The sequence below is a fragment of the Mustela erminea genome, chromosome 5, assembly GCF_009829155.1.
Source record: "Mustela erminea isolate mMusErm1 chromosome 5, mMusErm1.Pri, whole genome shotgun sequence".
NCBI lineage: Eukaryota > Metazoa > Chordata > Mammalia > Carnivora > Mustelidae > Mustela > Mustela erminea.
Genome location: NC_045618.1, coordinates 30,403,204 through 30,423,752, shown reverse-complemented (window position 1 = coordinate 30,423,752; position 20,549 = coordinate 30,403,204). Strand labels below are relative to the sequence as shown.

General features: G+C 57.2%; 1 protein-coding gene across 1 annotated transcript in view; it reads right to left on the bottom strand.

Moving 5' to 3' along the window:
• Window positions 1-13,747: 13,747 nt before the first annotated feature.
• The window catches only part of CSPG4 (chondroitin sulfate proteoglycan 4), a 35,338-nt gene continuing 28,536 nt past the window's right edge, over window positions 13,748-20,549 (bottom strand). The window contains exons 9-10 of the mRNA XM_032342374.1: window positions 17,108-17,291; window positions 13,748-16,810 (exon numbers count right to left, since the gene is read on the bottom strand). Of these exons, the coding sequence (XP_032198265.1) occupies window positions 14,976-16,810; window positions 17,108-17,291 (2,019 nt within the window). The 3' untranslated portion in view covers window positions 13,748-14,975. The remainder of the gene's footprint in view (window positions 16,811-17,107; window positions 17,292-20,549) is intronic.

Sequence of the window (20,549 nt, the reverse complement as noted above, 5' to 3'; positions counted from 1 at the left end):
GGTGGGTGCAGTAGGAAAGGGGCAGCAAAGCCTCCCTGTTCAGGGCAGAGCACCCTCAGAGAAACTTTTGGAATGGGCCCTTGGCCCTGGGTCAAAATTAGGTCAGATTTGGGACTTTCTGTGGAATTTTCCCCTCCCTCCATTTTCCAACCCACCCAAGGGCCTTCCCGCTTTGACCTCCAGGCAGCCTTCTGTAGACAGAACTCCGGGCACAGTGGGGGAGGCTCCTTTCTGAGGTCAGTCTGGGTCGGGGTGGTGGAAACGCCTTTCTTAACCCACGGTGCCTGGAAAGTCCCCTGTTCCTGCTTCCTGCCCTGGGAAGAGTTTTACCCTCTTGTGTCCCTTCCTTGGGGTGGGGGGCACCTTGCACGCCTTCCATTGTCAGGGTGAGGAAGGCGGTCTGACGCTTGACTCAGGAGGGGTGTGCCCCTGGGAGAAGAGTCCAGAAGTGAAGTCCTGGGACAAGCCAGGTCTACTGCCGGCATCCTGAGCTATCTAGGCTGGGGCAGGCTTCTGTATAAGTGGGAGGGAGGATGTCACAGACATTCCCTCAGGTTTCTTTCTGTCTCTCTGTGGGTTGGGGTATTGGGGGAGTAGTTTGAGATTAGTCTGGGCTGACCGGAGCCCCTTTCAGGGGGCACCTGGGGGACCAGTTGGGGGAGGTGTGAGAGCATCCTGGTGGTGGCAGGGCCCGCTGGGAGCCTCAGTCACTAGCCAGGCAGATGTTTCAGACTGAGCTGGGCCCAGCTGCCTCCAGTTCCCTCCCTCACTTTGCTCCAAGGGGGTGGGAAACAAGGCCCCTCTTTCTGCCCTGGGCAGCTATCAGGACCTGGGGGTGGGGTGATCCGAATCTCTGATCCCCAGTCTTGGTCCAGGCCATGAAAGGAGTTGGCTTTGTGGCCACATGTGGGGGTTGGGGACGGAGGCAGCGCTCAGATCCTGCATCTGTTGCTTCCCCAACAAGCTGGCAGCGGGGGGGGGGGGGGGGGGGGGGGGGGCACGTGAACTACTGTGCCATGGCTCTGCCACAGCTGTGCCACCATTGGAGGGGAGGCAGGTAGATGGGGGCTCCAGGGCCAGCTCAGCACCTCTCCCGCACCTGTGGCACGGCCATGCTGTCATCCCCACGTCCACATAGTCCCAGCTGGAGCCACCCAGCCCCAAGCAGGCACAGCCACATGCGGCCACACACCCTGCCCACAGGGACATAGGCCACACCTGTGTGCACATCTGCACACAAATGCTCTTACAGGGGCATTCCCAGCCATGGCACTGCCCACCGTCACACGTTCACAGCCACGGCTGCACATGCGTCATCTCTTCAGAGCACCGGTCCCATCGTGTCCTCACTCATAATGTCCCACTGTCCTACCTGCACAGAGCCACATACACTCAAACACACGGCTTCAAGTCACATGTGCTCATAGCGAAGGTGTCACCTGTGTTGCTGCTTCTAGACTGCCCCCGTGCTCCCTCCTGGGGGGAGCCAGTGGCATCACCCGTCTTCTGACACTGGCCTGTCCAGGTGGGGAACTCAAAGTCTAGTGGAGGGTGGTGGCTGGTGGTGTCACCCAGCAGGGCTGGAGGAGGTTCAAGGGCTTGAGCCCAGCTCTGGGTAGCTCTGCGGCCAGTCCCCAAGGCCAGCCCCTCCTGCCTCAGTAAGGCCCTGGCTGAACCCACCCAATGAAGCTCCAGGCAACTCCTATCTGTCCAGTCAGAGCTGAGGCTGCAGTATCCACATGAACCAGAGCCGGGACGCGGTGGGCAGGGCCCAGGCCTGTGCAGAAGGAACATTCCTGCACTGTCTCCTCCCCAAGCATGCGAGGACTGGGCCCGCCCTGCCTGCCTGCCCGCTGACTCAGGCCTCCCGGAGCCAAGCCGGCGGGTCCCCAACCCCCCCCACACAACCTGTCTCCCTTCCAGTTCAGCTCCAGTATGGCTCTGTGGGCTGGGGTAGGAGACGAGGAGCTCGGGCCAAAACCACGGAGAGAAATGAAAACTCACCTCCCCCAGACGGGGCTCTGCTTGCGAAACCCAGTCCCAGGGTTCAGGATAATTTAACGCAAACCCTTTTTTCCTTTGGTTTGGTTTGGTTAGTCAAATCCCGGTGCAGTCCAGGCTGTTGAAAAAGCAAGTCTCACAGAGCTGTGGCCTCCCTGGTCCTCATAGCAGCCCTGGTAGGCAGAGTTGTTCCATTGCACAGATGAAGGGACTGAGGCTTGGCTACAGCGAAGATGGGCCCGTCCTGGGATCACACAGTGAGATGAAGGTGGAGCTAGACTCGAACCCAGCTTCCTGACATCTTTCCGCAAAGTCTTGATTGACTCATTTAGGTCTGAAGGAAAAGGGGCTGGCAGAGCTCTGCTCCAGAGGTAAAAGAGCAGGAGGCTGGCAGACCCACCTGCTGAAATGGGAAGGAGCTGGAGGGATGAAGAGGCTGACCACAGCCCAGCACAGTGGCCATGGCCTTGGCCCAGGATTTCTCCTTACACATGAACCTGTGTGAGGAACAGCACCTCGTTTCTCCGCAACTGGCCTGAATTTCTTTGTCACATTCTCCTTCCCTCACATGGTAGAAAAGGAATCTCAAATCGATTTGGGAGCCCCTCCTTTCTAACAGGATGCATATACATTTTGGGGATGGCCTATTTGAAGATGGTGGGCAGGCCTCTGGCACTTCGAATTTTAGAAGCTGAATCCCACAGCCTGTCACACACATGAAAATTTGCCTGCTTTCCACATTAAAGGTCACTCATATACACCTGTTTCAGTTGGGTTCAGTTTATTACTTGGCAGTGCCTTGTCTTACAGATATTTACGTAAACTTTGTTAATTTTGATTTTGTCTTTTTCTTTTCTTTTTGTGTCCTGCTACCCCCCCCCCCCCGAATATGTTGTGAGTTCTTGCAGAGTCTTGGACCATGGCACTGGGCCTGGGGTACCCACCATGGTCCTAGGTTAGCATTGGATCCTCTGGTCATCTTCTCCCCTCTCCCCACCCGGTGTCTTCCCACCACCTGCTCCTTTGATCCTCATCCCAAGGCCTCTGTTGGTCTGGCCTTTGGTCTCTTTTGAGCACTTGGGGTTCCCTTGATTGTCTGTATACCTGCGGACCTCAAGGAACCTCAGGGGGCTGGCCAAAGTCTCTTCTGGGGCCTGTGGTCCCCTTTGGGGCTCATGGTCAACATTCCACAGCTCCCAGCACATACTCAAGCACAAGAAGCTCTGGAGAGCCTATGTAAGCCTTTGTCCTATGGGGTCTGGCTGCCACCTGGGGGCTCTACCTAGGAAGGGGCCAAGTCGCCTGCTGCTCCTAGATCTCCCCACCTCTGGGGCTTCTACCCTTCCCCAGCGCAGGCAGTACTGTGGGGCAGATGCTGGATGGCCAGTATTTCCAAACCACTATCTGCCTTCGAGAGATGATCAATGTCATTTTACAGACAGGGAAAGGGGGCATAGCGAGGGGGTGCTAGAGCAGGCCAGCTGGTGTGAGAGGTACCCAGGCCTGGGTCACCTGCGTTGGGAGGCAAATCGTTGGTGCTTGTGGTAGGAGTTGGCTTCATGGAGGCACCTGGAGCCTCTTCTGGGCTGACCTGGTCCCCCGGCTACTATTTTGGCAGGAGTGTAATGGGCGGGGTGGCCCTACTGCCCCCAGAGAGCCACAAGCCCCCTGTGTCCTTTCCCTCCACCCCCCTGGGGGCAGGGCCCCAGTATTGGCTGCAGTGGCTGAGTCCTAGTGCGAATCCTACACTACACGTACTTGTTCGAGGGGCGTTTTTTAGTTGGTTCATGCTTCCATTTCTCTATTTATAACAGGCCTTCCAGATGGCTGTTAGGAGGATTACATGATTGCATGAGCAAGACACATCAGCTGGACGGAGCCTTCCCATAGCCAGTGTTCAGGAGGGAGTAGCTGGGACAGCCGGCCTTCGAGCAGAGCCTTTAGAGCAGCCCCGGAGAGAGAGGCTGGGTCATTGTGAGAAAACCGCTTGAGTGAGCCATCTGAGGCCACACAGTAGGTAGATGGCAGGGCTGGGTCTGGGACTAGGCGCCCTGTGTCGCCACCATGTCTTCACAGGGAGCACTCCTTGGGGTTTGCTGCCTGTCATGCTACTCGTCAGCCCCGGGGAAGGAGGTGTCCCCTGGGCCATTTTTTGGCTGTCACACACACCATCACACACAGGAACATGGGGCCCAAGGGTTAAGAGACGTGGCCTCATGTCAGACCTTCCCTGGGTAGACAGGAGACCTCAGGCAAGGTGACTCCTTAGTCTGGACTTTCCTTAGTGGATGTTGGCAGTTGACACAGTCACACGAGGGCACGCACTCACGAGTGTGAGCATGTCCCTGCTTCGGGGCACTGTGTCTTCGGAGCCGCCCAGGCCGGCAAGGTGGGGGGCGGCCTAAGGGCACAGCGACTCAACACTGCATGGCTGCTGTGTAGCCCTGGTGCTGGGCATCAGGCTCAGTGCCTCCCCTGAGTTACCTCTCATCTGCAACTGCACGGGAGGTGAGAATGAGTGCCAGTGCGTCCCTGCGAACAGAGGCTCAAGGCCACGGGGTCATGGACACGAGGTCGTGCTGCTGGTCTGTGTATCCCATTAAGGCTGAGGTCCCCCCGGGCACAGAGCTGTGCCCTTCTGAGGTGGACAGGCTGGGCAGGCTGGGGGCAGCTGTCCTGCTGTGGGGTGAGCGCACGTGTGCCGGGGATTGAGGGGTGTGGGGAGGTGGGTGGCGAGTGGCAGGTAGTGGCTGGGGGAGGCTGCATGCCTTGAGTTAGCAGGGGCAAGGGCAGCGGGTTTGGCCCCCAGAGAGCGCTGAGCAAATATCTGTTGACTGATAATTTTCTGTAGGGTCTCAGGCTGGAGTGTGGGAGCAGAATCTGGCCATGGGAGAGTGGGCTGGGCAGATAAAGGCAGGACAGGGGTCAGGGGCCAGACTCAGGTATCTGGGAAGGAAGTGAGTCAGGAAACTCCTTGCTTGAGGAGCCAGTCTGGGGGTGAGAGTGAGGCTTGGTAAGGAGATTCTAGGACAGGGTTCTTGGGAGTGCTGAGGCCAAGCTGGAGAGGGCGGGGGACCCTGGCCCTGGGGCTTCCGGGTGGGGGAGGGTGGGCAGGCAGTGGGGGGCTTGGTGGCGGGGGGATGGGGCGTGTGCCTATGCCTGGCAGCCTGGAGTGTGTGCGTCCGTCCATGTGGTCGCTGAGAGCCTGTCCATGGGTGCACCCATGCTTGTTTGAGGGTCCCTGTGCTGGCACTCTGTGCCTGTGGCCATTCGGCCACATGTGCTTTTCCCTGTGCTCCCCAGCCTAGAAGAGGCAACAGCTCTCACCCTGAAGCCAGGCCTAGATGTGCAGGCAGGCTTAGTACCTCTCTTTCTGTCACACTCCAAATCCATCCACGAACAAAGCCTTGGGGAGCTCCTCAGAAGAGATCCCAGCTCTGACCTATGTCACCGTCTCACTGCCTAGCCCAAGCCACCACCTGTGTAGACAGCTGGAGTAGGCTCCGAGCTGTTCTGCTTTCTCAACCATTCCCTGATGGTCCAACAGGGGTTGGAGTGATCTCTTAAGACTGTACTCTAAGGGGGCACCTGGGTGGCTCAGTGGGTTAAAGCCTCTGCCTTCGGCTCAGGTCATTCATGATCGCAGGGTCCTGGGATCGGGCCCTGCATCGGGCTCTCTGCTCAGCAGGGAGCCTGCTTCCCCCCTCCTCTCTCTACCTGCCTCTCTGCCTACTTGTGATCTCTATCTGTCAAATAAATAAATAAATAAATCTTAAAAAAAAAAAAAAAGACTGTACTCTAGGGGTGTCTGGGGGGCTGAGTTGGTTAAGTGGTTAAGGGTCTGCCTTCGGCTCAGGTCGAGACCTCAGGGTCCTGGGATCCGGCCCCACGTGGGGCTCCCTGCTCAGCGGGGAGCCTGCTTCTCCCTCTGCTCCTCCTCCCAACTCATGCATGCACGCACTCTCTCTCAAATAAATAAAGTCTTAAAAAAACCCCAAAAAACTAGTCTAAATCCAAACATATCTGACCCCGCTTTCAACCTCTAGGGCTTCCTGCCATTCTGACTCCAGCTTCCAAGCTGCTGCCACAGCCCACAAGGCCCATTTCTGATGGTGCCTTGGACCTCTGTCCCTTTGGTCACAGAATTCCAGACCCACTATACTCTTGGCTGTTTCTCCTAAGCCCAGCATGCTTGCACCTCAGGGCCTTTGCATTTGCTGGCCCCCTCTGTTTCGAATGTTCTTCCTCTCAGATGTTTGTGTGGTTTGAACTTCAGTTAATTCAAGTCATTGCTTAAAATGTTACCTCCTTGGAGAAGCTAGAGTCTTCCTCGTCCTAGTCCTCTGTCCCCTTGCCCTGCCTTACTGTTTTTCATTTTATTTATTATCAACTGCCAACTGTATACATGTATGTCTCAAAGATATACAAAAATGGAGAAACTAATGTAATCTCTCCCCACATGCCCATATGTGAGCTTCAGCAATGATCAACCCTAGGCCAGTACTTTACTCCCCCACATCCCTAGCTTCCTGCGAACTCCAGACATCACACATTCTCATCTGCAAATAAATACTTCTAGGCAAAATTTAGATTTTAACTATGCCTGTTGGTTAGAAGGCAGCCCTGGGGGGAGCTGGTGTTCGTCTTGCTCACAGCTGCAGCACCCCCCCTCACCCCCGTGGTGCTCACAGCCCCAGGACTTGGGATGTCTGCAGGTCTCTGTCTCAGATCTTCGGGAGGGGAGGTGTGTGAACTGTGGTTTGCACAGGTCATCTGCTGTCAGGGAATGCCTCTGCACATGCCTGTGTGCACTGCCACGTGGGGCAGTCCTGTGAATGTGTGTGCACGTGCGTGGGAGTGTGCGTGTGCATGCGCGCGTGCTTGCGTGCGTGTGTGCGTGCTTGCGTGCGTGTGTGCGTGCCTGTGCTTGCGTGCGTATGTGCATGGGTGTGTGTGTGTGAGTGTGTTGCTGCAGCAGCTGGTGGCTGAAAGCGTGCTTCCTCCCTGACATCCCCTCCCACACCCCCCAGGATCCAGGGATTGTTCTGGGGAGTGTTTCCCCCTTTCTCAGCAAGGCATGGCTTGGGAAAGGGTGGGAAGGATGTATGCACTGTTTCCCTGCTCATTCTGCTGGAGGGCTGGGTATGAGGCCAGGGTGGCCCAGAGAGCCACTCCTTGTCCTCTGGGGAGTAGGAGGCTGTGCCATCCCAGGGGGCAGAGCAGGCCACCTCCTTCCTCCCTGGCACTGAAGCCCAGCCTGGTTGGCCTGGCACGAGCTGGGTGGGGGGCTGCCCACTATGTAGGAGGGATGATGGTATTCCAACCTGATTGACTCCTAAGGCTCCCACTGAGCTCACTGAACCTGGGGGTGGGGGTGGGCTGGATGCAGAGTTCTGGTACAGGGGCTCAGCAGTCCCCTGCTCCTCACGACAGTTCTGTATCTTAAAGGGTTGGCCCTGGCAGGCGGGCAGTGGGGAAGGACAAGCTTCCAGCCCATCACAGCTTGACTCCGGGCGGGCAGCTACTCCCTATCAGACTGGGAATTCCACGGGAGCTTCTCTCAGCCTGATCCCCAGAGCCCCTGTTGGCTCTAGGGCCAGTCTTCTGGTCCCTCTGGCTCCACGTCATCTGGCCCCTGCCCTCGTACTCCCTGTCTTTCAGGGATAGTCCAGGCTCCCCTCTCTTGGAATCCCCTGTGTTTTGGCCTTCCCTGGGCCCACCCTCCCCCCCACCCTGCCTTCCACCCTGCCTTCCACCCTGCCTTCCTCCACCAGCCAGGCAGGTTCAAGTGCCACTCCTCCCTCTTGGGTCCCTGGGGTCAAGCTTCCTCTGAGCTCTTCTGGATCAGTAGGGTGGGGGGAAGGAATGCAGGTCAGTGTGGCTGCCAGCTTCTAGCCAGAACTTGAACCTGTCTGCACACCTCACTCTTCCTGCCAAAGTCCAGCAAAGGAGAGCACCTGAATGTCCCTCTTTTCCAAATGGGCAATTTCTAGATGCTCCAGGACTGAGCATTTTTTAGCATGTAATCTGTGCCAGGCACCGAGATGGCTGTCGTAAATCATAGTAATAACAATAATGTCAATCTGAATATTTCTTAAGCTTCTACAATATGTCAGACCCATATGCTAGCCGATCCAATAATAACCACCATTATAACGGCACTGATTATAATAGTCAGCATTTACTGAGCATTTACTATGTGCCTGGTGCTGTTCTAAGGGCTTTGCCACAACACTTTGAAAAGCAGCCTTGGTTGAGAGGTTCTAATGCAGGCAAGGGGATGGGACCCCAGGCCAATCATGTACCATTCATGGCTGTAGGAACTGGGAAATGGGCAGAAATGAAGACAGGAGGCGGGGCTGTAGGCAGAAGCAGGTAGCTCCCAGGCCTAGCTCTGTACTTGCTAGGGTCGAACATCCCATTCACAGGTACGTGGACTTGTACAAGTTCATTGGGCAGACACAATCACCGTCGCTGCCCTCCCTCCTCTAGTTTATTGCGTCTATCCCCAGATTGAGCTTCTTAGGCAGGGCAGCTCATGGGGCAGAGGGGCTGAAGTCTCAGGGCCTGGAACCTTCTCGGATCCATGGGTCCTGTCCTAGTTGCCTCACAGGGCAACCTGTTAGCAGGGCTGACTCAGGAGGAGCCCTTCTGCCCTGACTCACAGACTTCCAGGAGCTCTCGGCCTCCTCCAGCCTCACCCACCTGCCTGCTTGCTCAACCAATAGCTCTGTAGAAAAGGCTCCACCTTCCCCAACAAGACCCAACAGGGTTCTCCCTGCTGCTCTCTGGCTCTTGGAGGTCTCTGCCCTGGCCTGCGTGTCTGGCATCACTGGCTCACACTTATCCTGATGCCTCTCTAGATGCCAGGAGTTCCTCTGCTGGAAGGTGCATCTTTGGCATCTGGAAGGGTTTCAAGCCTCCAGGAGGTAGGCTGGGACTCTTGAGACCTCCAACTGAATGCAGGGTCCTCTGGGCCAGGTAAAGTTGGGGAAGCCCTTGGCTCATCTCCACTGCTTGCCTCTGAAGGTGGGGATCGGGTAGGCCCTACCGGGGTTAGAACAGCTGGCACGGTGGCCAGTGGCTCCAGGACGATCTGAGGAGAAGCTGTAGGGCAAGGGAAGGCGAGTGTCAGGGAGTCCTGGGTTGTCTCCTCCTCCTGTCCCAGTTAATCAGTTTGACTGCATCAGTGGTATGCTCCCACACATGATTGGGTTGAAGTGTTCTGCCCGTGTGCTTCTGAGAGCTAGACCCCAGGCATTTGGTAGGAGGGAGCCACGGGTAAGTATGGAGGAAGAGAGAAGTGGGTGCTGAAGAGTCGGGCAGGGACAGTTTAAACCTGCTCCTTAGAAACTTAGGACGTGGGGCCAGGTCTGCCTGGGCCCTGGAAGGGATCTGGGGGCTAGAACTGTGGTTGGGAGCCCCACTAGCACTCCTAGGGGTGACGGAAGCCAGGGGAACCAGATGGGAAGTCAGGATACAGGGTCAGAGTGGGATTGGGGGTTAGAGACCTTTTGGATTGCGGGAAGGGAGGGGCTCTATTCTGTCAAGAAATGTTTACTGAACATCTGCTATGAACCTAGTCCTGGACCCGGCTGGCCATTGCCCCCAGAGGGCACACAGCCTTGAACTATGTTTACTGCAAGGAACAGAGGGCTGGGTCAGCAACCTGGCAGGGAAAGGGAGCTGGGGCTCTCAAAGTCATGCACAGCACCAGGACAGCACATAGGCTGGGGGCCACAGCATTTATTCTGGGGCCAGAAGGGACAGTGAGTAGTCCAGCCTCCCTCGCTTCCCACCCCTGCAGGACAGGACAGAGTGCTGTGGGAGGCCCATGCCCTCCTTCTTGACCAGGCCTGTCTTGTGGCCTGACGGCCAGCTTCTTTCCCCTTCCTCTGCTGGCTGCTGCGGCTCTACTGTGCAGGAGACCCAATGCCCTGACTGGGGGCTTTGGCGGGGCCCCTCCTTTTTTCCTTCCCTCTACAGGTGGAACCCAGATGGGTGGGGAGGGAAGGACTAGCTGGATTGTAGAAGGTGGGGTGGCAGGGGGTTGCTGTATATTCCAGGAGCCTGTCTTGGGAGGTAAGGGTGGAAGTGGGCTTCTTCTGCAGACCCTCCCCACTGATCAGACCTGGCTACTGGCCTCATCCTCCTCTGCTCCCCTCTTGTCCTCAGTGGAGGCTCCTGAGCAGGAACCCCCACAACAGAACCCTGTCCCTCCAAATCTGCAGAGGATATAGGGACTTGAGTTGAAAGACAAAATTCTGGAACTGGATCATGGGGTCTGACCTCTTTCTAACTCTGCCATTGACTTACCATGGTCTTGACCTTGTCCCTGCCTCTCTGAGCTGTTTCTCCATTTGGAGGTGGAGGGGTAGGACCTAAGTCAATGTGTCTTTACTATTTGTTAAACACAGAGTCTGTTTCAGCTGATCTGGGGTGAGGCCTGAGAGCCCTCATTTTTTCTTTTTCTTTTTTGAAGATTTTATCTTTAAGTAATCTCTCCACTTAACGTGGGGCTCAAACTGCCAACCCTGAGACCAAGAGAGTCTCACTGTCTCCTGTCTGAGCAGTCTAGGTGTCCCCAGAGTTCTTCTTTCTTTCTTTTTTTTTTTTTTTTAAGATTCTATCTATTCATTTGACACAGAGAGATCACAAGTAGGCAGAGAGGCAGGCAGAGAGAGAGAGAGGAGGAAGCAGGCTCCCCGCGGAGCAGAGAACCCGATGCGGGACTCGATCCCAGGACCCTGAGATCATGACCTGAGCCGAAGGCAGCGGCTTAACCCACTGAGCCACCCAGGCGCCCCAGAGTTCTTATTTCTAATAAGCTCCCGAATGTTTCTGGTCCTCCAGGTCCATGGACCGCACTTTGAGCGACAAAGACTTAGGCAGCCCATCCAGCTTGGGCCTCCAGGACCCAGAGGTGGTGTTGCCTGAGCCCTCTGTGAGCTTACAAGGCATCCAGAGGAAGCCCTGTCATTAGCTTGTGCCTTTACGCTAACAGAGCTGGCAGTGCCCAGGTTGAGGGGCCTGGGAGCTCCTTGAAAAGTCCCTTCTTGGCCACTGGTTGATCTAACCAAGGGTTACTTTTGTCTTCAGGGGGTCTCCCACAACATTTTTGGCCCCAAATGCCCTTGCCTACTAATCCCAGTGGAGACCAGACAGGGACGATGTGAACTCGGAGCCGACCTCGGGTAGGAGACGGGCTGTGGAGAGAGGGTTCCAGCAGAGCTGGTTCCCATCCTGGCTCCCGCCATTTGCCAGGGCCTCCTCATGTGGTGTGACAAGGAACGGAAACCCAACCAGAGCACTCCGGGGGCTGCCCAGGTACCTCCATTTCTTTAAGGTCATGAATCTAGGGGCGCCTGGGTGGCTCAGTGGGTTAAAGCCTCTGCCTTCGGCTCAGGTCATGATCCCAGAGTCCTGGGATCCAGCCCCGCCTCGGGCTCTCTGCTTGGCAGGGAGCCTGCTTCCTCCTCTCTCTCTCTGCCTGCCTCTCTGCCTACTTGTGATCTCTCTCTGTCAAATAAATAAATAAAATCTTTAAAACAAAAATCCTGAATCTTCGGGGCCTAGAGAAAGATGCCAGCACCTGGCCATTCCTATCCCAGTCGGGAGACAATGTGGAGTGGGGGCAGGGCAAGGAGGTCCATGTCTCTGCTTCCTACTGAGGAATGATGGTTCAAGCCTGAGCAGCTCCACTTAAAGGGCCAGCTCCTAGCACTAGGAGAGGGGCTCAGAGGGAGCCCCTTCTTTAGCATCTAAGCGGCTAAAACATTTAAGGTGGTGGGCAGGACTTCCAAGCTGGGGACCCCAAAAACTGGGCCCTCTGGCCATCCCTACCCTGTTCCCCATACCCTCTCCTGCTGTGGTTCCGCTTCCTGGCACTGCTGATGTCAGTCTGGGCCTCTGGATCGTCAGGTAGCCCCAGCCCTTGGTTCCCTATGGGCAGCTCTGAGGCCTGTAGGAGGGCCCACAAGTGCAGAGTACTTCTCTCCCAAGTCTGTGTGTGCACCTGTATGGACATGCGGGCATACGTATTACGTGGGCAGGTATTTATGTTAGAACAGGGTGCGTCTGAAGGTCTAAAGTTACACAGCCATGTGCATAAGTGCACTGTGTGTGTGTGTGGGGTGGGGGGTAAAGAAGAGGGTCAGAGTGCTCCCACACATTCCTAAACACTTGTGCCCCGGTTGGCGTCTATCTCAGTGCCTGGGAGGAGCTGCCTTCTTAAAGTAAGGGGATAGTGAGTTATTTTGCAAAGTGGATAACAATCCCTTTAAGCCTTGGGGGCCTGTCTGAAATCTGCAAGGGATTTACTTAAATGGAGGCCCCACATTTAAAGTGGGTTCCAGATTTGGTCTTCCAGTGAAAGACCTTCTCCCAGGTCCTCATGGAGCCCTGTGCACAATGCCCTGGGTGCTGGCTCCCTGGTCAGCAGAGGCTTAAAGGAGCTGGAGCAGTGTCAGCCTGTGCCAGCTCGCTGGGGGGGCAGGACAGGCTGGGCTGAGCGAACAGAGAGCATGTCGTCAGTCCTGGGAGGGGCGGGAAATAGGAGATGAGGCCAGATCCTGCCTGGCGGGTCTGTCACTCTTGTCTCCGGTTACACTCCCAGGGAAACTGGTCGCCCTGGGTGGAGTCTGGCGTCAGATATGAGGGCCCTGAGGATCTGGCCCCAAGCTCTAGGAAGAGGCAGGGCATAGTGCCTGGGGTGTGGCATGGAGACTCCCTTGGCAGGGCCCCTTGTATGAGGTTGGCCTGAGGGGTGCCAGAGAGACTAGGCTGTAGAAGGAAGCCAGGTTGGGATTTGGAACTCCTGCTGGAGAGGGGTCTCTGTGGGGGTCCCCTCTACGGCCTCGGACAGGCTCTTCAGTCTGGCAAGAAGAGTTGGCTGGGCCTTGGGCTCTGGTCCACTCTAGTGCTGCCTGGCTGTGTGTGATTGGATAGCCCTGATTCTCAGCCTGCCCTTGGTCCCCTGGGTGCCCTTTCAGCACTGATAGTCCAGGATTCCAGGTGACCTGCCCACATCTTGAGAGTGGAGGAGGATCTGGGAAATGCTGGGATGGGAAGGGGATGATAAGAGGCGTCTTGGCTGGGCGCTCTGGGGACAGCACAGTGGGGAGGAGGGAGTTTCCTTTCTTGCCCTAGTTTCTGATTCAGATGTTCCCGATATGGAGACACAAGGAAGGGGTGCTTTTGGTCCCCAGACACTGGTCAGCTGTCAAAGGCTGGCTGGGGCTCTCCACCCCGTCTGACTGTGCTGAGGCACTGGGCTCCAATGTCCCAGATCCTGCACCTCCCGCACTGTGTTTCTTTGGAGGACGTCTGCTTACTGCCAGGCAGCATCACCTGGGATCCAGAATCTGTCCTCATTGTCGGTAACTCTCAAAAGGGAGAGGGGCAGGGGTCGTGACTCCCGAGCAGCTCATAGAGGGTCTCTAACCAGAGGATGGCCTCTTGGGGCAGCTCGCTTTTCAGAATCCTTGCTGCTTACCCTGCCTTCGAGAAGGGGCACCCTCGGTCTTCTTGTTGGGGGGCGGAGACCAACTGAAATGTTCCTTGGGAAAATCTCCAGGGAGCCAAGGGAAGACACCAGTGGCGGTCCCCTCGTCTCCCCCGCAGCACCAGGTCCCAGCCTTGGGATCCCTATGTAACCCCCTCAGTCTCCTGACCTTTGCTGCTCCAGCCACTTGAGAGGTAGGTGGAGAAGGACAAGGTTGTGGAGGCCAAAACTCAGGCTAAGACATCTGTGGCTGGGACGTTTAATACATCTCCTGATTTCATTGTTTCTTTGAGCTCCTCGGAGGTGGCCTAGCCTATCTCTACTAAACCAAAGGGCTTTGGTCCCATTCCACAAAGACTGGCCCACCTGCCTACACAGGTGGGGGCAGAGGAGATCTGAATGGTCCCTGGAGGTGGACATTGAGGGCTCACATGGCCCTGTCCAGCCTGCTGGCTGAGGCCTGGTGGGACGGCCTGCCCCAGAGGAGTGCAGGCCGGTTTGGACAAGGGCCCAGTGCATGGTCAGACAAACAACACGCATCTGTCCAGAACCTCCACAACACCGTTTATCCAGGCCCCATGGAGTTGAGTGTCCTCAACTGCTCACCCCCAGTCCTTGGGGGAGCACAGGCATTGTAGTGGCCTCTGGCCTGAGGCCCGCATAGTCCCCAGCCCAGCCAGGTCCGGGGCCACAGACACACACTGCCTACCTCGCCCTCAGCCTGTCAAGGTTGGGCTCCGGGTATGAGCTGGCCTCAGACCTTCCTCCCTCCCACACTCTCAGGAGCTCCCTCAGTCTGGGCGAGCTCGACACTGTATTAAATAGCTTCCTTGCAATCCCCCTTAAATAAACCCATCCCCAGAGCAACCCACCCCATCTTGTTCCCTGAATGTATTATTCTACTGGCTTATGTCTCCTAGAGAGTGGAGGGGCTCCCTCCTCCTGCCCTCTGCTCCAGGGAATACCATCTCCCTAAAAAACCAGGGGAAAAAGTTTTCCCATCAGCTCTGGGGCAGAGACAAAGGGAGGCCTGGCTTGGAGTGGAAAAGCCAGGAATCCCCATCTGTCACCCCAGCCCTCTCCTCTCCTTGCCCTCTCAGCAGTCTGGGCCAGCTGTGACTTACCCAAGATCACAGACCCAGGATCCAGAGTCCTGACATATCTAGGAGGTCACTCTGGTTTTGACAGCCCAAACTAGCTCCAGGGCAGGGGGACTGACTCCAAGCCTGCCTCTGACCTTAGCCCACCCCTTGCAGTTCTCCAGGCATGGAGAAAGCTGGGGGGATTCCAGCTCTTGACTCCGCTTGGTCCCAGACCCCTGGGACCTCCTCCCAGCACCCTCCACACCAGATGTCCCCAGGTGTCTCTAGCTCTGGGGATACTCAGACAGCACCAGGGCATGGGAGCAATGGGGCCAGGGCCTGAGCAAACCTGTCCCTGGCCTGATCAGCATCTGGGCCCAGGCCCGGGCTCACACCCAGTACTGGCCGTTCTTGAGAGCAGGGTTGGGTGTCCGGCAGAACTGCAGCAGCTCTGGGTCAGGCTGGCCCCCCGGTGGAGGCCCCTGGCTGGGCACCGCTGTGAGCGGGATGGCTTGGCCCGGCTCTACCTTGCGGAAGGTCTCGTTGTCGCCCGCTAGGCCATTGCGGGGCTTGGCAGTCAGGATTTGGACGTCGTGCTTGCCCGTCTTGTTGCGTTTGCGGAGGTAGAAGAGCAGAGGAAGGATGAGTGCCAGGAGCAGGAGGACCAGACACACAGGGATGATGACGCTGAACATGTTGGCCTCCAGGAAGCCCAGCAAGCCCCCGCTGGCCACAGTGGGCACGGGGCTGGAGGCGAACGGGCCTGGCTCCCCCGTGGGGGTGCTGCTCTCTGGTTTCCTTGCTTCGGTCTGAGCAGGCTCGGGGAGACTGAGCAGGGCCACGCTGTAGGGTCGGGCCGCATCGTAAGGTTCAGTGTCAAAGTCCAGTGTGGCCACAGCGGGGGGGACACCCCGTGCCCACAGCTCCAGAATGAGACTGTCGCCCACGGGGCCAGGGGACTGGCCCTCTGGCTTGCCCACTTCCAGCCCCAGCCTTCCATCCTCAAGGTCCTGCTGGGTGAATTGCTCCACAAGCTGGCTATCGCTGGGCTCTGTCCTGGCCCGGGGCACACGTATCACACGGCCATGCCGGGGTCCCGCCAGGAGTCGGAAACGGGGCACACTGCCTGTGCGGTTGGCCAGCTCTCCAGCATCAAGGACGGTGGAGTCCAAGCGCAGGGTAGCCCCCTGGGGCCATGGCCCACCATCCCCCACACGCAGCAGAGCCCTGACAGTGATGTTCACCGTGGCGGACGCATTGGCCCCTCGGGCCAGCGCCAGGATGCCGAAGTGGTCTCGAGAGGAGGAGAAGTTGGTGAAGGCGAAGACCACCTCCCCCTGGTCTACCTGGAGCTGGCTGAAGGAGGCAGCGGGCTGCCCAGCCACCAGGAGCTGCCCGAAACGAGGCCGCCGGGTGAGGCGGTAGGCGGCGTCTGGCTCGTCCCGGTCTGACACCACCCGCAGCTGCTGCCGGCTCAGGGAGGAGCGCCCCACAGCCTGCGGCACCTCCAGGGGCGCCCGCAGCTGCACCTCAATGGCCGATGGCAGGACGTCCACGGCCAGGGACATGGGCACGGGAGGGCTGGCCCCGTCAGATGCGCTCAGCTGCAGAATGCCAGCCACGCTGCTCCCATTGGCCACGAAGGCCAGGCGCCCAGCGTCCACGTCAGCCTGCGTGAAGCGGGTCACCGGCCCTGGGCCGGCCCCCACCAGACTCAGGAAGCCATTGAGGGGAGCCCGCTGCACCTCATACTCAATCTCCCCAGGCGCCGAGTCCGGGTCCACCACACTGAGCTGGGCCCGGGAGACAGGCACGCGGGAGCCCCGGGTGAGCCGGAGCGGCACGGATGCCTGGGGCCGCGGTGGCCGCTCGTTCACATCCCGCACTGTGATGGTAAAGGCCTCTGAGGTCTGGGGTCCTGACACGGAGGCCCCCGCTGGCCCCTGGAGGTGGGCGCGGAAGCGGAAGCCATCCTGCTGGGTGCCCCCGCCGCCGTGGGCATAGGCCAGCTGCCCTGTGGCCAGCTCGGACTGCAGGAAGTGGGGCCGGCCGGCGTGGAGGGGCTCCTCGGCCACCAGCAGCTGGCCCCGGGTGGGGAACTGTGTGATCTGGAAGAGCACGTCATGCTCTGGGCGCTGGGGTGACGGGATGCTGGCCAGGAGGTTGGAGGCATCAAGGGTGGCCGTGGTGATCTCGGCCCGCTGGCCTTCGGGGACCCAGAGACCTAGGGGTGGGATGTAGGCTATGAAGGTCCTGTCCACTGAAGAAAGACCTCAGAGCCTCAGACCAGGACCCCCACGGCAAGGTTGTGCCTTTTCCCTCAGACCAGGTACCCCAGGGTGGGGCTCAGGGACCCCTGGAGGATAAGGATCATGTCTCCTCTCTGACCTCAAAATGTCCCCACCTGCTCACCCTCCCTTAACTTCCCAGATCCTGGGAACTGACGAGGGAGCTGCTGACCCTGGCCTTGTGTCCCCTTCTTTCTGGACTTGCCCAGCGTCTTCCCCATCATACAGTTCACCTTTGTTCCTCCAGAGGCGGCTGGGGCGCTGGGGGCAGGCAGCCTCGAAGGACACAGACACAACAAGGGTGGCAGCCACATCCAGGGCAGGGGGTGATGACAGCTGGAGCTCCAGGGTGTCGTGGACCTCCCAGAAGGGCTCAGGAGGCATCTCGTGTTCGTACAGAACATTCCCAGCATACACCTGGGGAGGGACCCCATTTTGGGAGAAGAGAGGCAGGTTGAGCCTATGGAGCCTGGGAGCCCCTTGTAGTCTCCTTGACGAGCCCCTGGTGCCCAGCCTCACTGTCGACTCTCCTGGCTCTCCCTGGCCCCATGTCAGGGACCTGTGTTCTCCCTCACTAGCTCAGTGGATCACCATCGGTAGTGATGCGGCAGTGAGGACACTGGATCTAGAGCGTGATGCCTTGTGAAATCTGGGCTCTGCTTCCTCAGGTCAATCACCTCCCCTCTCCGAGCCCGCAAGAAAAGCAGTATTCGAACGCTTCTCTCTCGGCAGCTGGTCCTTCCTCTTCTGCCCTGGGTCCCTGCCCCTCTTCCCCACTGAGGACACCAGTTTCACCAGCTCCCTCCTTTCTCCTATGGCAAAAATTTCCCCCCCAAAAGAGAACATTCCCATCATTACTCAACCACGTTATTCTCTCTTCTGTCTTTTTTTCTTTTAAAGATTTATTTATTTATTTATTTATTTATTTATTTATTTTTGAGAGAGAGCAAGAGCACGTGCGTGCGTGGGGGAGAGGGGCTAGAGGGAGAAACTCCAGCAAGCCCTGCGCTATGCACAGAGCCCAGTGCAGGGCTCAATCTCATGACCCTGAGGATCACTACTGGAGCTGAAATCTACTTGGGTGCTTAACTGACTGCACCCAGCCCCCCAGCCACCTCCTCTCTTCCCTCTTAAAGAAAAGACCCATGACTTCACTTTTTCCACCAACATGTGTCACCCCTCTCCACATCTGGCTTTCCTTTACAGCAAAACTCCAAAAAGAATAGTCTAGAACCTGCTCTATGCTGTCCTGAGTGCAGGCTACACAGGCCTTTGCTCCCGTCCTCACCGAGGGTACCCACAATGTCTGCGTTGTGAGACCCGACGGCGGTTCACGGGCCTCATGTTGCTTACCTGCTTGGCACGCGGCACTAGACATCATCGTGCATTCCTTCCTCTAACATCCGTTGGCTTCCAGCATGGCCCCCTTTCATGTTTTCCTCCTGTCTCGTTAGCTGCTCCTTCACAGACTCCATGGTCCCCCTCTTCTCCCCGATGCCTATAGCATGGCCTCCAGAGTCTCCTCTATCTACAGGCACATCCCACGTGTCGTCCCAGGTCAGCTCTGCAGGTGACCCCCTTACTTCTGTCTCCAGCCTGGACTGCTCTCTCCCGAACTCCAGACTCACATATCCACTTGCTTCTGGACAGCTCCCTGAGGATGTCTAAGGACCAGCTCAGAGCTGGCCTGGACCAGACAGCCTTCTGACCTGCGCGCCTCTCCTAGTCCTCCTGCTTCTTACGATGGCAGCTCTGTTCTTGCCGTGGAGGCGTCCCTGACTCCTCCCTCTCTCGCACGCCATCACTTCTGGCCTGGATCATCGCTATAGCTTCCCGTGTCCCAGTTTTGTCCGTTGATCCCTGCTCTACAACTGTTCTGAACACCGAAGCCAGAGCGAGACTTTTCCTATGTAGGGTTACTGTCCTTCTTGTTCAGATAGTACAGCGGCTTCTCCTCCGACCACAAAGCCCCCACTCTGACCCCATTCCCACCACACCTGCTGTTCTCCAGGCCCGTCTGCCTGGTAAACACCCAGGGATAGTCCTCACTTCCATGAAGAATTTTGCTCCTTTCTTCTGCCTGCTAATCCAAATGTGTTCTCTGGTCTTATCTCTTGTTTTCCCCTTTTAGGGGAGGGAGATCTATTTCCTGAGGGAGATCTATTTCCTCCTTAGAAAAACAGGGCTTGTGCAATAATGAGATGGAAACTGATGTCCCAGCGTGTGGGAGACTCTCGGGACAGGGTAGTGATGAACTGGAGAGCAGTGCCCATCTAATAGGGGAGGCAGCCACACGCTAAGGGGGTGTCACCTCAGTTCTAAAGGGGGAGTGGAGCCCCAGTGAAACGGGTGGTTGCTCCTCAGCTGATTGCTATAGGAGGGAACAGAGCCTTTTAAGAAACTGGAAATCAGGGCACCTGGGTGGCTCAGTCAGTTGAGCATCTGCCTTCGGCTCAGCTCAGGTCATGACCTTGGGGTCCTAGGATCAAGCCCCGCATTGGCCTCTCTGCTCAGGAGGGAGCCTGCTTCCCCCTCTGTCTCTGCCTGTCTCTCTGCCTACTTGTGATCTCTCTCTCTCTCTTTGTCAAATAAACAAAATCTTAAAACAAAAAAAAGAAAAGAAAAGAAACGAAACTGGAAATCAGGGACACCTGGGTGGCTCAGGCGGTTAAGCATCTGTCTTTAGCTCAGGTCATGATCTCCAGGTTAGGTTCCCTGCTCAATGGGGAGTCTGCTTCTCCCTCTGCCCCTCCCCTCTACTTGAACACACGTACTCTCTCTTAAATGAATCAATAAAACCTTTAAAAAAAAAAAAAACCCAAAACTGGAAATCAGGCTTTTGAGTGTGTGTGTGTTTGTTTAAAATCCCTCAAAAGTTGTATGTTGACCATTAATTTTAAAATATTAAATGCCTTGTCCATGCCAAATAAAACACATCTGTGGTCTAAATGTGGCCCTCAAGGACTGTCAGCTGTGACCTCTGGCCCAGGCTGAAGGTGGCAGGAAGCAGAGACCCCCAGGAGTGGCCTGGGAGAATGGAAGCCTGCAGGAGTTTCTGTGGATGGGAGGTGTGCCATTGGGGGTGGCAAATCACAGGCAAGATGGGGAGGGGCCTCTCAGCTCTGCGAGCAAGTGGTATCCTCTGGTGAGAGAAATCTTGCATTGACAGTCAGAAGTCATATTCCTCGTTTTCCCTCTCACTAGACGCGCGCTCTGAATAGTCACATGATCTCTGTAAGCCTCAGTTTCCTTATCTGCAGAACGGAACACCTAATCCTTGCCCCACCCGACTCAATATTGCAGGACAGTGGTGCTGTCAAGACAAGACGCAGTCCTGCCCTGCCCCTGCCCCAAAGCCAGGACAAAGTCTCCGCCACGAAGCCTCTTCCCCGGCTTCCCTGGGTGGCACTGCCAGCCTGGCCCCCTGGCGGCCATTCACGGTCATTGCATGTACTGCCAGCGGGTGGGGAAAGCGCGGTGGGTGGGGGTGGGACCCTGAAGCCTGGTCCTCTTCCCTCCTATTTCCTGGGCATCCAATGACAGCGGCTCCCTGGGAACCAGGGTGCTCAGCGGCTGCAGCCGCCAGCCTGCTGAATATCTTATGGTGGGAAGGAGACCTGGGCAGAAGCCAGGACTTGATGAGAACAGAAAACCTGGGCCCAGGGGGACGCTGAC